General features: G+C 41.6%; 2 protein-coding genes across 3 annotated transcripts in view; one reads left to right on the top strand and one right to left on the bottom strand.

The window, feature by feature from the left end:
* Positions 1 to 5,635, top strand: part of LOC106811471 (carboxypeptidase B-like) — a 6,926-nt gene extending 1,291 nt beyond the window's left edge. Inside the window, exons 2-3 of the mRNA XM_014815105.1 lie at positions 2,832 to 2,928; positions 3,904 to 5,635. Coding sequence (XP_014670591.1) covers positions 2,832 to 2,928; positions 3,904 to 4,094 — 288 coding nt within the window. The 3' untranslated portion in view covers positions 4,095 to 5,635. The remainder of the gene's footprint in view (positions 1 to 2,831; positions 2,929 to 3,903) is intronic.
* Positions 5,636 to 7,371: 1,736 nt separating this feature from the next.
* LOC106811414 (lysosomal protective protein-like) lies at positions 7,372 to 25,807 on the bottom strand. Of its 2 annotated transcripts, XM_014815016.1 has the most exons (13): positions 25,718 to 25,807; positions 17,563 to 17,784; positions 16,966 to 17,128; positions 16,668 to 16,754; positions 14,861 to 15,019; positions 14,232 to 14,323; positions 13,512 to 13,602; positions 12,144 to 12,290; positions 11,749 to 11,912; positions 8,920 to 9,079; positions 8,446 to 8,535; positions 7,910 to 8,030; positions 7,372 to 7,404 (listed from the first exon to the last, which is right to left on the bottom strand). In XM_014815016.1, the coding sequence occupies exons 2-12, from the start codon at positions 17,748 to 17,750 to the stop codon at positions 7,947 to 7,949; spliced, it is 1,425 nt and encodes a 474-aa protein (XP_014670502.1). In that variant the 5' UTR covers positions 17,751 to 17,784; positions 25,718 to 25,807; the 3' UTR covers positions 7,372 to 7,404; positions 7,910 to 7,946. The 2 variants fall into 2 exon arrangements, with proteins under 2 accessions (XP_014670502.1, XP_014670492.1); XM_014815006.1 differs by lacking the exon at positions 7,372 to 7,404 and having other exon boundaries at positions 7,591 to 8,030.
* Positions 25,808 to 26,809: the final 1,002 nt, after the last annotated feature.

Below are 26,809 nucleotides of genomic sequence, written 5' to 3'. Positions count from 1 at the left end.
GTGTGGGCGTGTGGCGCGTACGCCACCACACTCTCAGGCAGACGCGCACGCAATCGCATTGTGTGTAGTGTGACAAAACTCAATTTTGTAAACACAAAACTCAATTCTGTCGAACCGGTTCGACAGAATTGAGTTTTGTGTTTACAAAATTGAGTTTTGTGGAACCGGTTCCACAGAATTGAGTTTTGTGTTTACAAAATTGAGTTTTGTGGAACCGGTTCGACAGAATTGAGTTTTGTGTTTACAAAATTGAGTTTTGTGTTTACAAAATTGAGTTTTGTGGAACCGGTTTGACAGAATTGAGTTTTGTGTTTACAAAATTGAGTTTTGTGGAACCGGTTCGACAGAATTGAGTTTTGTGTTTACAAAATTAAGTTTTGTGGAACTGGTTTGACAGAATCCATTTTAGTGCTAATTTTTTACCATGATCCAAGACATTCATCAAACAATAAAATTGATCCAAAACATGGCAAGTCAATGAAGAATTCTGACCAAGGGTGGTCAGGACAGCAATTTGCCCCCTAATCTCAGAAACACCCAAATAATAAGCACATAATTATATAGCCATAAACTAGGCGATGATGAGATGGGGAGAGAGTGTGTCTATGATATAGTAAACATATGGTAACGTGGTGAGAGCGCAGGATCGGATATCGACAGTAAACCATAATCATGATTGTACGTGTGTGATCACGGAGACATTATGTGATCGCGTATCCATAGTAGCAAACGTGATCACCCTAATTGTATACGCGATTTCGCAGTGATGCTAGGATAGCGTGCACGATGGTGGCGTGTGCAGTGATTAACTAATTAGGCAGCGAGTGTGCAAACGAAGAGATCGCAGGCTCAGATGTCTGCAGTGACCTATTAATCGCGCGTGGATGCGAGGAGAAAGTGGGTTACGCGCAGCTATCTAAGAGTATACAAAAAACGCGAGGGAATATGTGTGCCAAGAGTGCCGACGCATAAGCTAATGCATCCTATTACTGATTGTGGAGTGTGCAAGGATGGATGCGTATACAGTGAGCCAATCGGTCACACGGCGGAATGTGATTTCGACGTTGATTTCACGGCCTTGGAGATTTCGCGCGGGGTGGGCGGCGTTTACTATAGAGATGACATGACTCCAGCGGTTGAAGAATAACAACGCACGAAGCACGTCCGATGCTCAAGACGGGAATAGGGCGGATACATAAACAGAGGAGAGGAATAACTAGTGATTGCTTTGCTATGAGACATCGCTGCTCTGAGGGCTCTTGAGCCTTAACTGTCGGTCCATTCATAGTCCTCAGTACCTCTCAATTAACTAGCCATGGCCGAGTCCACGTTCCTCTGGGCATTCTGTCCACTCTGCCATTCTGTCCCCGTACTAGAGGGTCCTATGATCCTATATGACATGGGGTTTCTTTTGTGTTTACAACTGTCCACAAACTTGCATACTTGTATCCTTGTCACCTGTGCATTGATGATCGTCGTGTGTTGACCAAACCTCGTACCGAATTACTTATTTACATACACAACCCTGTTTATTCGTGACCTCCCGCGATCCCGCAACGCTATCTCCTGGGGTCCTTTGTTAGAAATCTAATTGCTCTTAACTTTCTCGTAGATCAGACCTACCCTCGATCCGTATGAGAAACTCGTAACTTTACCATGTTTCTGTCAACGGTCTATGAGAAAAAGTCCGCGATAAGTCTATTGTTAAGACTATTAGAATATTATAGAAGATTTTTTTTCTGACAAAGGGTCTACTGCCAAACCATGCAAACCTGCATGCTACAGAATCATCCATTACCTAACTCGTTTCGGTATTCATTATTATTAATGACAAGAATTCGTTATATGTATTACTTTCAACAAAAGGAACGACTTGATAGATTGGTTAGCTCTTGGGTTAGGTTGCGGCAAATCGCTCTCTGATAGGTTAGAACTCACCCAACTCTCAATGTAACCCAGCAGCAACGCTAAAGCCTCCACACGCGCATCTTCAGTCGAGCGAAATACTGACAATAACATTGATTAACTAGAATTATTTGAAGTACGATGAAACCATGCAATTACGCCATGCTTGCACGGAGGTAACCCAGATACAAGTGCTCAGACTATAGTAAACACAAATGCTGCAGTGAGAGAATGTGTAGTAGGCAAAGGCGCTACAGAAAATGGAAGGTAGACGATGGGGCAGGCAGATGAAGAAGAGAAGGTAGATGAGGGGAAGAAGGTAGATAAGGGGGAGAGGGTAGATAAAAGGAAACAGGTATATGAAGAGAAGGTAAATGAGAAGAGAAGGTAGATGAGAGGAGTAGGTAGAGGAGGGGTAGGATAGATGAGGGATAGGCGATGGAGCAGGCAGATGAAGAGGATAAGGTAGATGAGGGGGAGAGGGTAGATGAAACGAAGCAGGTAGATGTAGAGAAGGTAAATGAGAGGGAGCAGGTAGATGAGGGGAGTGGGTAGATAAGGGGGAGGGTAGATGAAAGGAAGCAAGTAGATGAGAAGGAGAAAGTAAATGAGAAGAGAAGGTAGATGAGAGTAGGTAGAGGGGGTAGGATAGATGAGGGAGAAAAGTTAGATAAGAGTGAGAAGGCAGATGAATAGGCGAAGGTAGACGAGGAGGAGAAGCTGTAGGTAGCAGGGAAGATGGAAGGGAGAAAACATATGTAGAAAGCGGAGAATCGTTCGAAAACATATCATCTAACCATCATCTATGCTATGCATGGTGCAGTTGATTGCACTATAATTACGAGCTATATGCTCCTCTCGTATGGTTGAGTGATAAATATTTCCTTTAAACATGTATTTACTAAGTATCCTTTGGATTCTTTCAGAAAAGTGTCGCTGAAAGGGCATCGGATGCGATGGTAACACTGTCTGATACACCCTACAACAACTATTTTGAAGTGGGAGTCAGCAGTGATATGCTATGTAAGTTTTCCCCGTTTAGAGAGATCGTTAGCATCTTTTTTACCTCCGCCAGGGGCTTGGCGGAGGTTATGTTTTCACCGGCGTGTGTTTGAGTGTTGGTTTGTGTGTTTGTGGTTTGTGGGTTTGTTAACATGAACGTTTCAGTTCACTTCCGCTAGGTGCGCTGGCTGTAGACTTACAAACACGCAACCACAGGCTAAGGGGCAACCACAGTCCTCCCCCACCTGCACGCTCGCACTAATGCGGATCCAATTAATTATTTAATTAATTAATTAATTAATTAATTTTTCCACTTAATTAATTAATTAATTAATTAATTAAAAATTGCACATTGAGAGAATTCAGCTCCCTTGGCGGAGGTCTGTGCTCTCCGAGTGCTCTAGTTTTTTTTTAGATCGCTTGCCAGCTTCTGCCACCGTGTTTGTATACAAATCTCCTACTTTGTTTGCTATTCGTGTAGACCAGTTTTGCTGTCGAACTGCACTCTTTTATCCAATATATTCTATTCTATATTCATCGCTTTCGCCTTCTCGTATTCATACGGATTGTTTACAATGATCTGTAGTCACAAAAGTTTTATCCGAATTCTTGTTAAAAATCTTAGGTTTATGACCTTGCTCCATCCAACTTCATGCAGGAAATCGTTCCCACTCGTGGAGGATATAATTATACGCTACTCACTCATTATTGATCAATTATATATCTATACACACACATATATATATATATATATATATATATACATGTGTGTGTGCGCGCGTGTGTGTATACTATAGTTTATAACATAATATCAGATAATATATATAGGTTTACCCGTCATAAGATACAGGAAGCGCGATTTAGATATATATTTAATTATAGAAATAGAATATGCTGCATTAAACTAGTTAATTATTTATTAATCATTAGTTATTGGATTGAGTGTATAAAATACCGGCACAACAGAAAGTGCAGCGGTTTGTTCGCATTTCACAGATGCTGCAACAGGGACGTCCACAGACTGGGTGAAAGGCGTACTTGGCGTGAAATACGCCTACACGATGGAACTACGAGACATGGGTCGATACGGCTTCTTCCTTCCCTCGCGCGAGATCCTCAAGTCGGGAGAGGAAATCTGGTTGGCCGTGAAAAGTTATGCAGACGCTATTCTCAAGGAAGAAGAGTAGTGGAGTTTACAGTGCTACAGTACTCAGCTACATAAACCACACTGTTGATGATGACGATATATGGACGATGAATGAGGATGACGATTAAACAAGATGATACGCAATGGTGATTAAAGTGATTACGTCACTGTAAATAGTAAAAGTAAAAATGTCCACTTTTCAGAAAATGTAAGTGATTCTGTTCACTTTTTATGGTTAAATTGCCGCATTAATTGCATTATACTTCCTATTTTGCTATTCAGTTCGATGTGAACAAACACTCGTGACTCATACACAGGCTTTCTGGCCAACTTCAGAACATTTTTAGGGCAGAATTTAGGGCATTTTTAAATCATATTTAGGGATTTTTAAAACGATTTTAGGGCGATTTAGGGTACATGATTCATCATCCAACTTAGTCCGAGCCGACGCAGACCCCAGTAATGGGCACATTAAACCCGCACCCTCAGATTAGCAAAGCGGAGGTATAACGTCTGCGTGCGGACAACATCTAACTTTGAAGCACAGGTATCTTTTGTAGATTTTTCTCCTTGACAGCCTCAGCCAACCTGGAGTTTGCCTCTTTAAATAAATCCTCTGCTGTTTTTATCTCAGCCTGTAATTCCTCATGCTTCTTTGTCAATAACTTCTCACTCTCCTTCTGTTTTCTCTTCTTAGTCTCAAAGGCTTTGTCTTCTGCTTCCTTTCTAGCTTGCTCCATTTCCTCCTCATTTCTCCTCTCCTGCAACCTAGCAGTTTCCTGTTTCTTTTCCTCCTCTAGTCGTGTACGATACTTACCATGAGCCCGCGGAACACTAGTCAAGTTTCTTTCGGAAAGCCATTGCCTCACTTTTCCCTCCACCATGTGACAGCATCCTTCACCAACCTTAGCCCATTTACGAATTTCTCTGTAAGCAGGGTCCGGTCAGTGCCTTAGACCTTTTTGTTGATGGATAAAATTCGTTCAATATCTGCATTTCTGTGGCTGAGACATCTTTCCCCAGATTTGGAAACTTTCTTCATACTGAGTACCTTTGACCAGTAATGGTCAATTCGACACCATTGAACATCACCATGATCATCCTTCACGCGGTACCATTCCTCTGGTATATATGGGTCTTGATAAATTCACCACTCATCAACAATGGACGGAATCTCCTCTGCCTGGACAATCTGGCAAAACGTTTGGGTCATTCTACGTACACATCGACTGCCATCTTCAGCTTCTCGTACTGCAGCTAGGGTGCAAGATAGCTAAATCTCTGAGAAGCTTATCACCAATGGGTAGATGATTCACTAAGTACTAAGTTGCAGTTTGTAGAAAGGTCCTCATGTCCATCAGTGGCCCCTTCTGTTGATCACTCGGTAGTTTTGAGAGAACACCTCTTGTAGTTTCCCCAATTTCTATATCACGATTTGGTAGTTGAAGGTCCTGTGACTTCAGGTACAGCCTCAAGATTTCTCGGCAGCTCTTTTCAGATGCTTCCTTCTTGAGGAATCTTTGCATATGCATAATGTATGATATATAGCCCATGGCAAGTAATGTCGTGATCAATACATCAAATCGCCCAGGTTTTTTGGATGTTTAACTAGGTGAGAAACAATCTTATCAGGTAAGAATTTGAGGATACATTTAGTCCCGTTGGTACTTACTTTTCATGTAAAAAAATTGCAACAAACATTTTACAAATATACACCATACAAAATTCGTGACGTAGTCATTTCAAACTAGTAACCGTAACTTTGCTTGCTTTCAAATTGTGCAATGTTTTAACGCTGTGCGGTAAAAATACAAAATTAAGTTCCCAGTCCGGCAACAGTTTTTTTAATTACGAAATAAACAGATTACACCGGGGTAGGACACATTTGTGTTGGTAATAATTTGGCAGAAGATGCAGGAACTTATTGCATCAGTACTTTACTTTGTGTAATTGTTAAACACACGCTGATGTATGTCATGACCGTTTTTCCTTGTTTGTTGACTCAGACAAATGTGACAAATCCAAGCTGCTCATATTGTAGTATGTTCTCCTAAACTAATAAAAGACCTCAAATGGAGTGTTTTCCTAATATCATCAAAACGAGTTTAACTTTCCTCATTCATGTAAATATTAGAGGAAATGCTAAATAAATGGATAGACAATGACACAATGTCTCTGTTAATTTATCACAGTATGCATACGGTTTAGAACTAATAAATCATTAACAATAATCGTGCTCAATATTCATTAGTTCATCACATCACACATCGATTTTGAAAGAAATAGGTGACATCACAATTAACTAAAATAAAAAAAAATTACACACCGACACCGTACATCCAACTGCCCTCACACTATTCATTTAACATCAACAAACTGGTTATAAAATATCGTCAAATTTCATTTTATATTTAATACTAATCCAGTCAGATCCATTGTTAAATGAGGTACGTGTTAATCTGTTATTCTGGTGATAAAAAGTGGTTACAGATTAGTGCTAATTCAAACCATATATATATATATATATATCAGGAGCGTATAATGACAAAGGAGTAAGACAGCGATTTGGTACTGATTTCACTACATTTTTGTCGTACGAGTTCGATGTGAATAAAAATACAAATGTATACAAACATGAGCTTCTTTTGTTCACTGGTCCTTATTCTATCTTCCGGTAGTATTACAAACCGCGTAGCTTCCTTCGTTTTGACATAATTCGTACTTTTCCACGACATGGTTTTCACCTTAGTTACCGTAATCTGGCGAGGCCACACTCTAAATTTGCACACACAGCTCTTCAATAAGCCACGGTAGGGCTTTTCGGCCGTAGCCTAGTCGAGTGCAGAAAATTCGCCTAGAAATTAAGTTACCTTTAAACCCATGCTGGGTTTAAAAATTGAAACTATTTTACATTTAAACTATAGTTAGAATGCCTTGTTTTTATGGTTTAATCCCGCAGTTTTTTTTTTAATAAACGCTGCGCTGGTAAAATATCTGAACTACTTCACCCGCGGAGGAATGATGTGTATGAATTGTTATGAGTAAACTGACGCTCCAGCCGATTGTAGCTTTTCGCACATGTTTTGCATTAATTGCATAGCAACCGTTATCTCTAGCCCGCGTACAGTTGCCGCTGGCGCTGCCTGACGCGATCCCTGCCGTGGCTCATTGAAGAGCTGTGCGTGCAAATTTAGAGTGTGGCCTCGCCAGATTACGGTAACTAAGGTGAAAACCATGTCGTGGAAAAGTACGATTTATGTACTTGCGCACTCTTGCTCCCTCGGCGATGCGGTGTGGCTCGCTAGTAGCTGCCTTTTGTTTCAAGTTAGGCGGTTTATACATTCGGTTTGCTGGCAACAGAATGGATAATCGTGTCATACGTTTTAGTCTGTATCTCCGGATTGCGGATGTATACGAGGAAACGATTTCGCACGATGCTAGGCGAATGTACTGTGTACGATTTGAGCTCAAGTTGGTTGAGTTACGCGTAGTAAATCGTAGGTATTCTAAGGCTAGTAAATGACGAATTTCCCTTGTTTATTGAAGTCACACTCCTTCCCTATTATCTACTTCTGATATATATATATATATACCTATATTATACACATGTGTATGCATAGGTGCACAAATAATACCAGGAATTTTAAAATTTTACAAACCCATGCTCTTGTCAAGCTTTAGATTTTTGGTATAAGACTTTTACCTATAAGACCATTAGCACTATTATATTAGCTATTCTAAAAATTTTAAATTTTTATTATACAATGAGCTTCCACCCATAAAATAGCCTCCAAATTAGTACAGCTAAATTAGCTTCCTTATAATCAATGGAAGCTCACTAAATGAATAACATACATTTGAATGTGGTGCTTTCTGAAACAATAAGACTTCCTTAGTATGGTTCCTGATTCAGCCAACTTTTGATCATCTTGAGTGCTTGACCTGGTTTGAACTGTGGCACCATGTGACCAGCCCCCTGGATTAATGACAATATTTAAAAAATTAACTTCAAAACTAAACACGTTATTATGTATATTAGTATTATTACAAACGATGACGAGATATAAATATTTGCTATTCTTTCCTCATGTAAACTTCCGATAAAAAATACGTATGCATCACATTTGAAGTAGTATGCCAGCAATATTCTTAATTTTCTCATCTCTCCTAGACGCTATTTACACGAACTATTTTACACGAACGAAGCTATTTTTACACGAACGAAACATGGTCAACAATAGAATAGTGATATATATTTCTACAGAAGAGCTTTAAAGAGAACATTAGAAGGTTCATCTAAGCTCTAAATAAACTGCAACAATGCTGAAGTCGAAATCTGCCATAATATCACGGTCTGTGATGAGGTACTAAAGGTAATGCAGTAGTCATACCTTGATAGTGACAAAGTCGATATTCTCAAACTGTTTCACGAAACCTGCAACCTGGTGGTTGAATTTCCACGGCTGTCTTGCAGAGGTGACCTACAAAAATTTTTAACACCGGTGATTGACATTCCTGGTGCAAACAACAATTAAACTGTATATCTATTCTACTAAATGAACAAAGTCTTTCTGTCTATCTGTCTGCTATGCATTCTACCATTTATTGGTTTAGGATGCCTATAATTGCCACACTGTTAGGTGATCACCAATACTAGGGGTGTCTAAGCACATTTATAAGGATACAATAAAAACTACTATTTAAAAGCAGGTAAAACATCAAAAGTACAAACTCTTCGAAAAGGCGGCAATTACTACAAAACATTATCATTAATACTCGTAAATTTTACGTACGTCAGCTCTACGTACACGAAACAAACAAAACGGAATTGCAACGGCGTTGCGAGAACACTCGGCGATCCTCACCTTGCGTTTCAGCGACTCCACAAACCACTCGTCACCAAGGAAGTTGCACGCCATGTCAGTATCACCGTTGTACACCAGAGCTCGTACATGGGGCAACAGCTGCTGGTACTGCTTCATCATCGACTTGTACAGCGTCTTGTACTGAGAGCCGACTTCCTGACTGCAAAAAAACAAGTGCCGCAGAGCAACAGCGCTAAACTGACGTGTATTGCAGCCGGGTATTCTTCTGATAAACTCACTGGCAACCGAATCAAGTGCGCCCTCCCGCCACTGCGTTCGCGCTCAGAGCATATATCTAGGATACTACTAATACAGATCGGAGAGACTATACCGGTAGTACAGTAATAAAGATACAGCTGTGTAACTTTAATGACTTCGCTATATTAACATGTTATCATAGATATGCGTCGAGCACGAGCGTAGTGGTGGTGGTGAGGGGAAGGTAGGTGGAGGGGCGGGTGGAAGGGGCTCTAATTGCAAAAGCAGTTGCCGCGAGATGGCACGTGCAAGTGTCATCAATAATCAAAGATGGCATCGCCCTTCGTGCGTGATAACCTCAATCCATTGAGTTGCTGAAATCCTACAGGCTAAAATCCAAGTATATTCGGGCAGGCAAGAATTTCGCTCAGCTGTGAGTTAACACATCTGCATTGCAGGTTGCCAGGCAATAATTATGATTCGAATAGTGCCAGTTCACGCATTCATGCATGGCTAATGGGCTGCCCCGTGTTTTTGCCTACCCACGCGAGCATTCAGGGTGCTATTACAGTGTGCTAATACAGGGTGCTACTCAGGGTGCTAATACAGACTGCTTTAGAAAATAATATGATTTAAGGAGCGTAAACCTTGTTCAACAAACATTTGCCTTTGCAATTGAACTGTGCAACTGTAGCCTCACATCCACAATAGCAAAAGCAGTTCATTCCTTTGTTAACAATCAATAAATCCATGTTTAACCCTCCTCTTGAGAGTCAAAAGGTTATCAGACACTTACTCTCCGCACGTCAGCGGAAAGTACATTTCATGGTCCTTTCAATAAAGTGATAGAAATGGTAGGTCAGCGCTGGAACAAAAAAGTTTTGCACTCGGTCCGTTAGACCATGTCCTCAGAAAATGTCTGATATCTGACCTTTCCCCCACTGCCCTTTGACCTCCAATTTCGCACTGGTGATGGGTTTTCTCCCCATCACACTATACATCGAATATTAAGAGCGTAGGTCGAGCCGTTGAGATTTGTGCCGCAATTCCGTATTTCCTCCTATACCTTAAAGGGAGTTTACTCTAGGTTCTAGGGTTATTTGCAGTTAATTTAGGTTAAAATTACGCTACATAAAAAGTTTCATGGTTCAATCACCATTAGAAATATTTTTAAAAAATGTTTAAAAACTAACGACTACAGTTTGATTACAACGACAGTGGCGCCACTCAAAGCGCACGATCTGATAAGTTGCGCAAAACCACTTTCCAGCCAAGGGCTACAGACCGAGGGTGTTTCTTATTTATTCATTTAAAAGCAAAAGGATTGTGATATCTTATAAACGACATATAGTTTCAGTTACAATATGGATAAATTTGCCCTAAAATGAATATCGTTCGGTTAAATATCATTTAGGTATAAATATAATTGCACTTTTGTGATTAGCCCTCGGTCTGTAACGTGCAAAATAAATTGTCAAATACGCAACTTTTTTGGGGTGGCAGCACGGTCGCGGGTGTCATGGCGCCGTTCAAATTTCGTAGCGTTGATGTGTATTAATTAATTAAATTAGGTATATAGTAACAAATACGTGTGGGTATAGACGATTTGTTATACAGTTAGTACAGTTGTATGCAGTAAAATCCTAGTGGCTACTGTCCCTTTAAGTTAAGAGGGAAATATTCCCCCTCCATTGACACATCTCGACCTTTGACCCTTGACCCCAAAATTCAACATCCCGAGTCCTTTTCGCAATCCCCCCCCCCCCGATGTCCTGAATATCAAGACGGTACGTCAAGCGGTTAAGATTTGTGCGCAACTGTTGACGGACGCACTGACGCATGCACAATCATGCGATTCTACAAGCTGCATCTGACTTTGTCAGCTCAGCTAATAAAGAACATGTATTAGAGGACCAAGAGACCAACTATATTCCGCTATATATTTAGCGACAGCGGCTTATTTACCAGAGCTCCGTCACACACCGGAAACGCCGCCCCGACTGGAATTATCCAGCAGAAAAGGTGGAAGGGTTCTGATGGAGACAGAGAGTGGAGAGTGACATAGTTGCACGGATATTGCTGGATAGTGACTCGGTACACCGTCCTAAACCTCACTACACAGCTTAGCAGATTTCTTATCCTCACTGAGACCCCTAGCATGCCGAATAGCACACACTATGACAATACTCTGCCAGGATGCAAGTCTGTGCAAGTAAGAGTCTGGTGCTCTTCCCAGAAAAAGATCTATGTTCTGAGAAATTCTGGCAGTTCTTGCTTAGTTGGGCATTTGCAATGAAAACTACTTTTTCCAATAAGGCGTAATCATTCTCTAGAATATAATAATCGTACAAGCTGTATGTACTTCATATTAATTGATTAATTTGATTCAAACAAACAATTGTATAAAAATTTCGTTTATATTAAATTAATTTTAATTTAATATCATATTCTACACACTTCCCACCAAAGACGTCAGCACCACAAAACGCCAAGATGTTGCAATCTTTATAAAACACATCAAATTTGAATCATACTACCAATGACCGATATCATTTCAGTTCCCTAAAGCATAACAGCTCCTTGCTAGTATAATCAGCAGACGTTTCACTATGAGAAGAGAATCACCACTACCTGCAAAGTTCCCACGGCTGCACCGACGCTGGAATGTGTAATGCCTCGCGTACGTCCGACCTGTTCAGCCACGTTGTGACAGCAGAAGCATCGATGCAGGGAGGGTTCATGCTCAGCCCATCATCAGACATGTTCTTGATGATCCGTATTGCCTCATTATCAGCCTAAGTGGGGAAACACGAGCCTCTGAGCCTCTTGAGTCAATCGTGACGAATTTACTCCATTTACATGCAGAGACAGATTGACCTCAATTCGCAGTTATTAAACATGTCATAAAGTTGATGCCTTAACATTTATTTAGCCACTGGGGACCTGTTTTAACTACCAAGTTAATTCCTACTGAATAATTATCGTGGATTTAGCACATACAATATTCATAAGTCTGTAAAAAATACCTGTGATTTGTTCCTGAGAGCTGGAAACACATGCTGCATGTCGAACTGGTAGCGCAGAGACTGAGCGGACGCACCGGTCGCACAATCTTGGTACAGCGAGTAGACATTGAGGCCGATCATGGTCACTATCACCTCCACCATACCTACCTGCAAGCATATGCGGCAGTGCCGACACAGTACAATCACAGGTATCCTGATCCAACACACAATATTAAGTAGCAGAAGTAAATTCCAGTTTTGCTAATTGTCGTATTCGTATTAAATCTATTATGCTTTGCACCAGACACGATGTCAAATTGTGTGTAATTTCTAAAGCCCACCAAGATAAATATACATTTACTAGCAAGAGTATGACAACAATTTATTTGTATAATCCACTTCTGATATTATTGTACGCATGACCACGGCATAAACAGCATGCTGTAGAACAGCTATATTGCCAATTTCACCATCGCATAACACGTGTAACATAGAAATACGAGCAAATGATGGATCATACATGCAGTCAAAGCTGTGCATAAGCATTACCCATGGGAAACCCCAAAGTTTTCTTTATAGACAGGTGTCGACCTATAGAAGTGGTTTCACTGTATAACTGCCACTCACAGGAAATATCAATTGAATTTTTAAGGACAGACATCCATTCTATAGAGGTCTCCGCATACATAGCTACTATACTTTATAACGCAGTGTTTCCCCTGCATTGACACGAGCGAGGCGGGCCGCCAAACAGAAATTTGTCCAAAACAGCGTCTCGCTGACGAAAATCACTGTACTTCCATAGAACAGTGCTTATAATGCACCAAAATAGTTTAGAATGCACCATTTTTTCAAAAAATTTCCGGTTGCCATGCCCCCAGGACCCCCCTAGCTGGGCTACGACCTCAAAACGTGTAAACACACACACACACAAATTTAACACCTCACAGACCTTTTTGGCCAGGGGAACACTAATATAGAATATATATATATAATTTTGAACATAAACTAAAAGGTTCTACATTAAGGAAGCTGTACCATATACTTACGCAGATGGGGTCGTTGCCGTATCAGGTACTACATATATGTACCCGAGGTAGTTTTAGGTTGTTTAGTATTATGTTTATATTTTGATATGAGGTATGTTTAGGGTTAGGGTTAGGGTTAGGGTTAGGGCTAGGGTTAGGGTTAGGGTTAGGGTTAGGGTTAGGGTTAGGGTTAGGGTTAGGGTTAGGGTTAGGGCTAGGGTTAGGGTAGGGTTAGGGTTAGAGTTAGGGTTAGGGTACACTTCTGTAGTACAAGTCTGGTACACTTTGTGTATACATATATGTACCTCGGGTACATATCTGTAGTACCTGATACGACAACGACCCCTTCAGCTATACTTACATTGTTGGTACAATCTGGATTACTTGATTGAAAATCACATTCATTTGCACCAGGACCCTTGCAACAATTCGCCAGCAAGTCATGCCACAATCTAGAACCAAGGACATGAATCAAAATGTCACTCGTACATGTCACCAACTCTGTTCATTAATCATGCACTATTGAGCAACACATGTTAAGAGGGGGGTTTCTACAACCCATAGGCTTACTATGGCCTAAATTTCAGATGGTTTCAGGGCAACATTAAATATAATTTTGCTAAAGCACATGCTTTTCTGTCACACTCGTTTTCACAGAAAGTGTGCAATGGAATCATGCCTCTTCACAGCCAACTGGCTCTACACTTTCCACTTCTGCCTTGGTAGACACGACCGATGGCCAGAATGAGTCCACTCAAGCAATGTAACGATGACTACCGTAAACGCGTATAGTGTATAGAATTAAGATATAAGAGAGGAAGAGGAGAGGAAGAAGTTAGACAAGCCAGAATAGTTTCGCCACAGATAGTCTAGATGTCAATAACATAATGACGATCTCAGAAAGCTTTCAATCACCCATGTGCACTGTTCTGCACTCTACCTTACACACACTGTCACCATTCACAACATGGGCGACATCCGTAAAGTCAGATTTTCATGAGGGTCCAATTTCGATGCCACTGTGGCTACAGCAGTTCATTAGTTTTTAATAAAAAACTCAGAGAAATGTAACAAAACGTACGTTTCTCCAAAAAGGCCATGGTAATAGGCAAAGAACACGATTGAATTCTGTAGTTCAGCGTAGCTGGTCAAACCATTTCCTACAGCAAACCCCTGCAAGAAACAGAAAGAAAATTGCTGTGAGAGCATAACACAGGTAATACAGATAGGTTGCACAAACAGAACATATGCTAAACTCCCACTGCCTGTCAAACCGAATCCAACACTCATAAGACAATGTCAGCACTGCTGGGTTTACACTATCCAATTTTAGTTGAAAAGTTGATACGTTGTACAAGCTCATCGACTTTTCAATAAAAAGTGAATAGTGTAAACATAAAAGTTGAGCGATTAACTAGTTGCACATGAGAGACGAGGGTACAACGTTTGAGTAGATTCTTTTCTCACAACTTTTACTCAGGGGATTGTTCAACTTTTAAACAATCAATTTTAAATCAAAATACAGCAGGGGGGTGTGGGTTCGGGGCCAGATGAAACAATTAATCCCAACGAAGTATTTATAAAAGAGCCATACAACACTGAAAAGTTGAACAACCTTCCAACCTTCAGATGTACAGTCTAGCTTCTACAAGCCTACAGCGTAAATCCAGCCACACAGTGAGTAAATGACAATGCAGGGAAGGAGAATACCTTTAACCGGATGGGTGTGGTGCCATTGAGAACTCGCAGAGATAGCGTTGGTACGTAGATACCGCCATAACTCTCGCCCGTTACGTAGAAATCATTGGCGAGAAATTGTGGATACTTGCTGAAGAAATCTTGTAGGGCAAGATAATTATCCATAGAGACCTGTTTGGAGCATAGTAGGCATGTATTATGTAGGCATGAATGTATGTATGCATGTACATGGCATTTATGCGTGCATGCATGCATTTGTGTGAGTGCATGAATCTCTTATGCACACATATAAAAAATAACACATACGCACCCCTACGTACATATATGCATTGTAATTAGTGAAATCCATGCATGTTCTCCATACAATAAAACAAACAAAATATAAGTGATGATAACGATAGGCAAGGCTCGACACTAGCGGTGGCCCGGTGGCCCGGGGCCACCAAAACTTGATGTTGGGCCACCAAAATTTCAAAAAGTTAAAATTTGGTGGCCCGATCAGGCCACTAAAATTTCAAAGTGTCTATGTGATAAAAATAATTGTTTCTTACGTGCTAATCTCATTCAAAAGAGAGCAAGCAATTCGCAGAGCGAGCCTGATCAAATGTATGCCGCGCGTGCTACGCAGGCCGAATATAGTACGCGATTGATCGATCGTGTACATCAAAAGCCGCCGCGTCACACGTGGCCTTGAGGCTCGTTTTATGAAGTAGCCGGCCCAGGCTCTGCGACTGTTTCACGTAGTAGGAAACGTAGGTACGAACTGTTTCCCTTCTCGCCAACGAAGTTCTGTTTATAATATATATATACATAACCATAAAAGGTGGTGTCGCGAGCTGCCTTTTTCGGTGACCTTTGAAAACGATAAAAAAATTAATGTCGCACGATCGCGCCCTACCTCCTAGGGTGTTAGGAATATTATATCAGGCGTGCAAGGGAGGATTTTTGGGCAACCTTTGGCGTAGCAAATAAAGCATTTCCTTTCCTGATGTCTGATCACTGTGCATGGGGCTCACAGACTTAAATTGCCTCGGCAGCAGGACAAGCCGCTAAAGTTGTTCAATATGATAAAATATCTACTGTAGTGACCAGAAACAAATTTGAAACTGCCTGGACAATGAAAATCTTATATTATATAAAGGTTAGCCTTTGGGACAGTGTGGAAGTGTACATTAAAATAATTTTGTTTGCAGAATGTAAGTAAATTTTTGTATTGATTATTAATAATTCTAGTGTTATGATAATGACAGTGCAAGATATACTCCCTGCAGTGTACTGTAATATGCTCTGTAACAATTCTGTTCTGTATGTGTCTCCTAATGCAATTTTATGCCTTGTAGGTTGTGAAAATTCAAAAACTTCCTGAACCCCCTGACCAGGCTTTGCCCTGGACCTGACCCCCCCCCCCCGCTGGACCCCGGCTATTTTCAGCTGAAAACACAAATTGTCATTCCCATCCCTAAAAATAATGCATATATATCCATGTGCGCGTGCACCGTTTCGGATCCGAAGCGAAACTGCCAGCATTCGAAAGTTCGAAAGTTTTTTTTAAATTTCATGCCTTGTGAAAGAGCGATTTAAAGGTAAGCTTACGCGCGATACATCACCCCCCCCCCCATCATCCCCCTTCATCACCCCCCATAATGATTCTTCATCGCCCTTCATGTTTTTTTCCGAGCCACCAGATTTCATTTTCGGGCCACCAAAACTTGAAAATCAATGATTTTGCCACTGAAAATAAAGTTAGTGTGGAGCCCTGCGATAGGCATACTAATTTAAAGTGATTCTTCATCGCGACATTAATATTGTTGTTACATACAGTGTCATCGTCAGTGCCGTATCTTCCATCCTCAGAATATGAGAAGCCTACTCCTGCTGGTGCTTCCAAAAACAGGACATTGGCAATCTACAAGGCAAATGGTTAGAATGGTAATAAAACTTCAGGAAGATGCATTCAAATTCGGCAGCGTACGCTAGCTTGCAAGAGAGTACAATGGAACTCGCGCTTTGAAACATAAACCTCAAGTTTTCGACACGACTTTCTCTCGGCGGATTCACCGAGCGTTCGACCGAGTTCATCCTGTTAGGACGCAGCTGCGACAGCGCGGCGGACTTGCCGTGTTCCAACTGTACGTGTTCAGATAGAGGTCACGGCCATTGTCTCTGACGTAGAACGGACCTAGCTCAGACAGAAAGCCGTCGAGTGAGCTGCAGCCAGGGCCACCGTTCATCCACAGCAGCAGGGGGTCGTGCTGAGGATTGTCCTGCGACTCGACAAACCTGTGCAGCGAATTCCAAGAACACTACACACCCAGACAGGTGAAGGAGCTATTATAGCAGCAATACAGTTGACGATAGACTTCGTAATTACATTAGCAGCACATGATGTAAACGCTTTTGCATTTGGCTTCACCAATTAAACAACAGAGCATGCAGAAGATGGATATATTTCTCTGTTGAATGCACTTCCTGTAAGCTGTTATGTTTATAGAAGATACTAGTTCTAGCATTTTGATTGGGTGATGGACGAATGTACTTCAGAAGTCACGGAAAACGGTTAGTCACTAGCTGGATGTGTATTGTGCTGCAGCTACTACTACATGATTATGTGACCCATATAGTGTGGTCCTCCCAATTTCAGGCTTGAATACTGGCGGTTCGGGCACATATTTATATATCCGAATACACTACCAATAACATGAATGCTGCCTTACCAATAGTGTAATCTCTTTGTTCCAGACGCTTTTAAATATCCAGAATAATGTCTGAAATTCAGCTTATATGGAAGACCGGGTAATCGAGTCACTTCATCTGGATTTTCTTTCGTGGCTGTAGCCGTTAACATGACACAGCCTAAAACAAGGCAAGCTACCTGGGCAACTACCTGGTGGCAGCACTTCATTATCACAGAGTAGATGATGCAGCATATATCATTCCTGTAAGTAGTAAAATCAATTATAGTTATATACACTGCCCGCCCGAGGTCTCAATTTCCTTCACGGCCCTCATTTTCACAATCATCCTCAATACTACAACAGGGGTAGAAATTAACTACCGACGAACCAACGAACCAACAGACTCCCTAACCTCAAAAAGAGGGAGTCCGCAGCAAAATGAGGGAGTCCGCAGCAAAATGAGGGAGTCCGCAGTCTGAGGTTCAAAATTTAAAATATTAACAATAACGCATGTGCTTATTTTTAAGATTCATGCGGTTGCATGTCTGCCAAATTTTCTTTGGACATTAGCTGAAATGAAAGTGTCAATGACACTGTAGCTCACCACAAAAAAGGACACAAATGAGTGAGTGAGACGAAGTCCGTTTTAATTGAGCAACCATCGACGTACATTATAGAAACGAAGAATATATTATATATGGGAGAACTCCCATTATATACTCTTGATAATTATATGTGTAATTTTTTATGTAAAAATAATAAATAATATTGTATAATATATAAATTATAAATAATTTATAAACCAAAATAAATCACAATTTGTGAAGGTAGATGGCACTATACCCGCTTTGATGTTTCTTAGCATAAATCATTATATGATAATAATAATAATATAATAATAATAGTATAAATCATAATATGTTCATAGCAGGAATTTTGCATTAAAGATATTGTCAATGAAATCTTGTAAAACGAACCAGACGAGTGTGACACCACAGACTGTTTGTTATCTGCGTGTCTATATAATATGCTATATAATTGCCAAACCCTACCTAATTTGCATAATTTTTTTTTAAATATCAAAACCCCTATCCCTTATTCATTCACATATCAAAAATGAGCAAAATCCGTGGAACCTGAACCAACTAATGACAATTCCCATTTTTGCCAAAAAATTGCCGTGGCTCGAAAGTACGTCGACTGGCATGCTCCAAAATAGGACGTTTAATTTGGGAGCATAGCAGTAACAAGAGTAACTGAGTTATTGTTGACCGTAGCCAAATGTTGACGGACGGACGGACGGACGGACGGACGGCGGACGACGACCCATGGCCATAGCTCAGCTTGACGATGTCAAGGTGAGCTAAAATTACGGTAATTCCGCGAGGCCATGCTCTGGAACGAACTAGTTAGTATCAGAATTTTCAGGGAGTCACACGGACTCCTGCATATATGTCAAATCAGGGAGTCCAACAGTAAATCAGGGAGTATTTGACTCCGGACTGTTAATTTCGCACCCTGCCACAACAGTTACCATATATCATCGCCTTAGCTAATCAGTAATGATTGCGGTCTAGATCAGAACTGGCTAACCCTAAATAGTAATTACGATATATTTTGGTCCCTGCCCTGACGTTGATATTTCCTAACTATTTCCTTTGTCACGTGTTTGTGTCTATAATAAACGATTGAGCACTATAGTGTATTGTAGAACACACAGTAAACTAGTCGGAAACATGACTAGGAGTATCTTGTATCTTGTATCTTGGCACCCTCTCTTGTATTTCACAAGGCACTCGATTCAACGAGGTGCGGGGATTATCCAGATGAGACGGGATACTAGAGAAGCGTTGCCGAAAGGAGGTGTTGATCCGAAGCGCAGAGCGCAGATCTTGCGCGCAGTTCCGCGGCAAGGCGCACGCGACCGCGGGAACGTCCTACGACAGTATGCAGCGGTGACAGCTATGGATCCGTGCGCCGAATGCATAGGCCGGCGTACGGATCCATAGCTGCCAGCAAACAGTCCGCAATTTTAGTGGGGGACACAGAGGGCAGACATTTGAGACGTGAACAGTGTTCATTTGTTATAAAAACATAATGTCTCTGTTCGTAACCGAGCTGTGTCACGTGAAATCACAGAAAGACTGACGAAATTCTCGCGTTCACGAACCTTACCCAGTAATGGAAATGGCTGCAAGGACAAAGGCTATATATACTGCGACTCGCTCCCACCTCGATTACCCATCGAGTGACTAAGCTAAGCCGAGAAGTGGGAGCGAGTGGCAGTCTATGCGCTATAGGCGGCGCGCAGGCGGCGCACTGCTTTCCAACTCCCGTACGAGCCTCGCCATTAGAACGTTGCAAAAACGTTGCAGCGTTGCAGCGCAACAATGAGGTCACGAAGAGTGCCGGTAGGCGTTTCCTGATTCTGACAGCCATTTCCATTATTGGGCAAGGTTCGCGAACGCGAGAATTTCGTCAGTCTTTCTGTGATTTCGCGTGACACGTACAGCTCGGTTACGAACAGAGACATTGTTTTTATAACAAGTGAACACTGTTGTTGAAGGAGAAACAAAGATGGAAGCTGTTGGATGTGTATTCGTACTGTGAGTGTCAAATCAAGCGAGCGTCGAGCGAATTTTTGCAGCACGCTTTCCTACCTGCTATATATATTAGTGTAAGCATGCAACAGTCGCGCCATGACAGCAATGGCAGCCGGCAGCGTATGTTGGACGTAGGATTTCGACGGAATTTACAGGAAACTGTCGGCAATAATAGGTGAAAGAGAGTAGGCCTATAGAAACATGAAGAATTTGGTAGTAAATAGATTTTGTATTTAGTTAGCATTATATTTTATTAAAATGCTTTAATGCCTTTGTCTAGTATAGGGGTATTCTAACCCTAGCAAAGAGCGTTTCTTGGAGCTAGTAGTAGTAGTAGTAGTACTATACTATATAGTATTAGTACTAGTAGTAGTAGCTCTAGTACTATAGTAGTAACTATAGTAGTAGTAGTACTAGTAGTCTAGTAGTACTAGTAGTAGTACTACTAGTAGTAACAGGAGTCGTAATTATTAGTAACTTACTAGTAACACAGTTTGTCATTATTAGCTCCTGGTAGTAACTAGTAGTAGTACTTACTAGTACTTATTGTAACATGTACTTGTAGTAATAGAAGTATTAATCGGATAACATGAGAACATCACATTGGTCTCCCAAGATGGATACAGCAAGTTTAAGCGCAAGTCCCGATTGCAGGGGTTACAGCTAGACTGGTACCCACCTTCACTCCACCAAGTATCCTTGGCTACAATGAACTCAGTTAGTGTAGCGTGTGGAACTGTTGAGCGGGTACCAGTCTAGCTTAGCCGCCAAATCCGTGCAGAAAAACTAGGTGGAAATGCCATGAACATAGCCTCGTTGTGCCATCTATCGCACGCCACATGTTCCAGAAAAATGTCAGAGCATGAAACAGCAAAAATGCTAACTCGCTTTTCTACAGGAAAACGAAGCGCGCCGAGCAGCAAACCAACAATTACGACCATTTGTAGGAAATGTCTAGCTACGTGCGTAGTCAAAAGGCTTGTGGAATCGCCACAACTGCTGAATTGAGCGATTATACGACTTTGGTGTATACCCAAAGGGACCTGGGCAAGGTGTTGGAAAGAGTGCAGCGAAGTTGTGTAAGTCTGCCACAACGCAACGTTTTTCGCGCTTCGCGCGGATATCCGGGCTGCCAATCGTCTAGAGAAAAAAGAGATTAATGACGCCTCTAATTCTCTAAATGTTAGTGTTTCGAATCACCAGAATTTTCCGCACATAATCTAACGCTGGTTTCAATAACCCGTGGTTGTCCCCTCTCCAGCTTTCTATTTGTTGTCCCTCGATCCTTATATTTATTATAGCTATATCACATTTATATAAATGTTCCATGTCTTCTTTCATATTCTTATTACATCTATTACACATGTCGTCACTAAAGTTATTTTTAAAGTAGCCTTTGAGATCAATCCTGCAAGTTTTACATTTAAATGCAAAACACGAATCAGCAAATGATAATTCTTTCATATAATCTTTCAATCCGTATGTTTCAATGTTTATCATGTTCATTTTTGTTTTATCTCTAGTTTTCAATTTGTCTCTTTTAATTACTCTTTTTAAGATGGCATCTTTGACTTGTTTTTTTCAGGTTCTTTTTGGTTTTAATCCTATGGCTGTAAATGATATTTCCAGTTCGTACCACTCTAGAATTATTAAAATTTCATTTCCCCAATTTCTTCCTTCCTCTTTGATCTGCTGTATAAATACTCTCTTATCTAGGGTTGTACTCTCCTACTATTGTTATCTAGCTTAACTATGTATTGTAGTACCGTAGCATGAGTTTTTTGTATTCTATTTTATCAGTTACTAGCTGCGGGTACCCGCTGCGCTGGGTAAAATCGTCCTACTAATTCATCTTACTATAATTTGGCGAATGTTGTATGTATGTATGTATGTTAATGAAAGGCTCCGCCAGTTTTGATCAAAATAGCGCCAAATTCACAGAAGAGATCGATGAATACACGGGATGGGTTCTAAACTATACTCGGTTGAAAACGGTAAAAAAGGCTTAAAAAAGACAACCAAAAAAAGGTAAAGATTTGCCTGAAAATAGGGGGCGCTATATCTTTGCCTTGCTAATATTTCGCCGTCTGTGAACGTTGTGCTGTAATATTTCGCCGTCTGTCAACGTTGTGCTGTAATATTTCGCCGTCTGTCAACGTTGTGCTGTAATATTTCGCCGTCTGTCAACGTTGTGCTGCATGTAAGCCCAATAATGATCGTGCGTGCGTGTGTACGTACACGTGCGTGCGTGCGTGTGCACGTACACGTGCGTGCGTACGTGTGTGCATGTGCACGTGTGCGTGCGTGTGTGTGCACGTACACGTGCGTGCGTGCGTGTGTGTGCACGTACACGTGCGTGCGTGCGTGCGTGTGAACGTACACGTGCGTGCGTGCGTGTGTACGTACACGGGCGCGCGTGCGTACGTACACGTGGGTGCGTGCTTGTGCACGTGTGCGTGCGTGCGTGTGCACGTACACGTTCGTGCGTGTGCACGTACAAGTGCGTGCGTGTGCACGTACACGTGCGTGCGTGTGCACGTACACGGCTAACTACGAACTCGCTTATAACGAAAACAATGCCAAGCTATGACAAAAGAAGCGTCAAAGGCGCCGCCTGTCTGCGTAGTATGGTAATTATTTATTTATTTTTAGTTGAGTAGTAATTTTATAATGTTTTCTCAATAAAATAATGCATGCTGCGGTATGCTGAAAACATCTGCGGAAATTTCGAGTGGTTTACGGCACCTCTTCAGCTCGTGTAAAGTTACGCAAAGGTTTACGTAAATTTTAGCTTGATGAATCGCACCTAAAACGGCCTCGCTTGCGTACACGAAATCGTACGAAAATTTACTAAATGGCTGTGTTGGTGAATCGCAACTAAGCAACGTCGATTGCGTACACAAGATTTACGCAAAATATTTTGCGTTCGCAGCTTGATGAATCTACCCCCTGATGTGTATACAGTGCATGCGTCGCCGAGTCTGCATGCCTACGCACAAGACCCAGATGAGAGACCGGATACCAGAGAAGCGTCGCCTGAGAGGTGTTGATCCTGCCCGCTAAGCGCGAATCTTGCGCGCAGTTCCGTGGCAAGGTGCACGCGACCGCGGGAACGTCCTACGAAAGTATCACGCGCTGGCAGCTTCTGATCCGTGCGCCAAATCGAAAGGCCGGCGCACGGATCAATTGCTGCCAGCGAACAGTCTCGAATTTTAGCGGGTCTAATTCACTAGCAAACATATGCACACACCATAGCGCAAGCCTAATAGCGATGTTTCACGTGACGTCATAGATCAGGTAACGTGTATTTGTTATGTGTTGTGGTTGGCAGAAGCAAAGCGTGCTGCTTGACATTTACAGATGAATGACCACATGTTCTGATAGAAAGCGCTGTTTATGTAGTGCACGTACACGTGCGTGCTGCGTGCGTGCGTGCGTGCGTGCGTGCGTGCGGACGTACATGTGCGTGCATGCGTGCGTGCGAACTTACACGTGCGTGCGTGCGCGAGCAGTGAGCTTCCCTGACTGAGCCGAGCTGGCTCCGCGCTGTGTATCCTTGCGTCAGGAAGGGGGCAGCAAGCGGCGTGATCATTGTCCTGAGCTGTGTATCTTTGCGTAGACTTCTTATAATGAAGTTAAATGTCAATGTCAAGGTCAATCTATTCTCTTATCTCTCTGGGTATTGAACAGTCGGTACCACATGCATCACAGTCACTAAGCCCGCGCTTAGCGCGGGTTCCAGCTAGTACTACTAATAATCGGACACAATAGGAACATTGGGGAAAAATGGAGAATAATATTGGACACAATATCAATATTTAGAAATCAGTCTAATAAGATAATGAGCATGGTAAATTCCTAACTCTACCCTTACTATAGCTCCAAGAAACGGTATTGCTAGGGTTAGAATACCGTATATTGACGTTAGTCACACAGCCTGGTCGGGTTATCCTTACTAGTGCTGAGAGGGTCTATGTCCCCCGGGGTACTGCCGGAACGTACCATGGTACTATCTAATATGCCGGACCGTACCTCGCCTACTCCACTAACGAGTCTAGGCAGACGCCTACGCCTACTCCCTAACCCTAACTCTAACCCTAATCCTAACCATATCAAATAGTGACGACGGTACGTTCCGGCAGTACCCTGGGGGACATATATATAGACCCTATGAGCCTTACTAGTGCTTCCAGTGGTGTTTTACTTAACCCGACCAGGCTGTGTGACTGACGTTAATATACAGGTATGCAGGTATACAGGTCAATATACATATATGACGGTATTCTAACCCTAGCAATACCGTTTCTTGGAGCTAGTGTTTTACTATAAGCTTTTATTATTTTGCGCAGGCACTCATTTTGGAAATCCTCCAACATTTTAACTTCTTCCTTCGTTAAGTTAGTACATGTTTCACTATTATTTAGGAAGGAATGTAAAACTGTGCATTCATATAATTTCACTCTTGCTTCTATTATTCTATAGTATAGGTATGATTTCCATAATTTTGCTCTTCTGTCCCCGATAATATTTCCCTCATCATGAACATGCATTTTTCAGTTCGGGCTCTTATCATGTCCTTAAAACCTCCTTTATCATTAATGAAATCCTCTAGATATGAATATTTGGTGCATTTTTTTATTACTTGGTTGCCTAATAATATATCTTTCTCTATCCTTTCTTTGTTTGTTAATTTTATAACCATTGTGATTGTGTTTGTTTTGTTAATTTATACGTGCACTTTCAGTCTTTCAGTCTCAGTCTTTCATTTACCTTTGGTATTTTCGACGGTTATAACTTATATTCATAGGCGACACTATTGACACTAGTATATAGTGCTCAAGGGGTCGTTGTCATATCAGGTACTACAGATATATGTACCTGTAGTATCGTAGATATAGAATCTGTAATATTTATAGTTAAGTTGAGCGATTATTGTTTGATTCTGACACTAGGTGGCAGCAGGTCACAAGAGCTGAGGACAAGCTCAAGCAATACCGGGAAGCGGGAGTATCGTTATGCTAGCAGCACACTATCCGATTTTGCACTGTGCACAGCACTAAGCCCCTGCACACTATACGACCCACTCCTGATCGATCGGGAGGCCACCGCACACTGTCCGACTCAAAGTTGACGCAAACCATGGCACTCTCGGAGCGTTCCAAGCGGATTTAGCGTGTACTAAGGGTCGGGAGTGTTTCCCATGGTTCATAGTTTTCATACATATATGTATACACAAAGTGTACCAGACTTGTACTACAGAAGTGTACCCTAACCCTAACACCCTGTACCCTGTAACCCTGTTAACACTAACCCTAACCTTAACCCTAACCCTAACTCTAAACATACCTCATACTCATAGTCATATAAAAATATAAACATAATAATTAATACTAATACTAATAGTTAATAATTAATACTAAACATATCTGTAGTACCTGATACGACAACGACCGCCTCTGCACTAGTAGTACTAGTAGTAGTACTAGTAGTATTAACTTATTTACGAATCCCACTATACTTATTAATAACTCTTTAACTTATAATAACGTCGTTAATAACTTATTAACAAACTTATAACAACATAACACAACCTTTTTTATCTTTTATCTTTTAGGCAACGGAGTAGAACCTCTGGTAGAACGTCTCAATAAAAAAAATACTAACGCCATCTAGCGCCCGGTCTAAGAAACTATGGAAATGTATCGGAGCGTACCGTATTGATAACTAAGCATAATAATTATGTATGCAGTAACAGTATGTGTTGTGTTCACTGATCTCTATAATATAATCGATTATATTATAGAGATCAGTGGTTGTGTTATGTGCAGGGCCGTAGTCAAAGTCCACGACAGATGGCGCTCTCGCTCATTGGCTCAATCTACGAGCCTGAGTGTAGCGAAGGGGGTCTTCTTCTGTGCCGGCCGGCTTCTGCAAAGGGGGGCCTAAAAGGAGGGATCTGTGCTGTATCCTGAGTGTGCGAAGGGGAGCGCTGCATGCAGTTTGGGCCGTAGTGGCCTCCCAAAATGTGCTACTGCAGAAAAATGTAGGATCACCCAGTGATAATACCCAGAGTGGTGGTTATGGTGTGTGCCGCAGGCACGCATGGCTAACGCCGCGATCGTGAAGCCGATGCGTGAGGTCTGGGGGTAGGCGCCTACTCCCCCACAAAAATTTTGAAATTTAGAGCCTGGAAATGGCATTTCCTGCATTTTCAGGCTATGTTGAAAGCAATCAATTCTGATCATTTTAAAAGGTCAATTTGTAAATTTCAAAGAGGAATGTAGCTAAAGCTGATGTTTTGACTAAAGTATCTAAAATATATATTATGAGTATGCCTATGATAACTAATAAAACATTGTTTACAAAATTGTATATACTATCAGTACATAATTATGAAAAATAATATAGTTTATATTTTCGTTCCAGTGCATCGTAAGCCTACTTCAGAATACGTTGAATCCGGGCCGTAAAGGCATGCATGCAACGTGTGTGTGTTGTGTGTGTGCGTGTGTGTGCGTGCGTGCGTGCGTGTGTTGTCTGTGTGTGTGTGTGTGTGTGTGTGTGTGTGTGTGTGTGTGTGTGTGTGTGTGTGTGTGTGTGTGTGTGTGTTGTTGTGTTGTGTTGTGTGTGTGTGTGTGTGTGTGTGTGTGTGTGTGTGTGTGTGTGTGTGTGTGTGTGTGTGT

Source organism: Priapulus caudatus, unplaced genomic scaffold, assembly GCF_000485595.1.
Source record: "Priapulus caudatus unplaced genomic scaffold, Priapulus_caudatus-5.0.1 Scaffold19, whole genome shotgun sequence".
NCBI lineage: Eukaryota > Metazoa > Priapulida > Priapulimorpha > Priapulimorphida > Priapulidae > Priapulus > Priapulus caudatus.
Note: the sequence above shows the minus strand (reverse complement) of the source record. Positions and strands in the feature narration are given on the sequence as shown.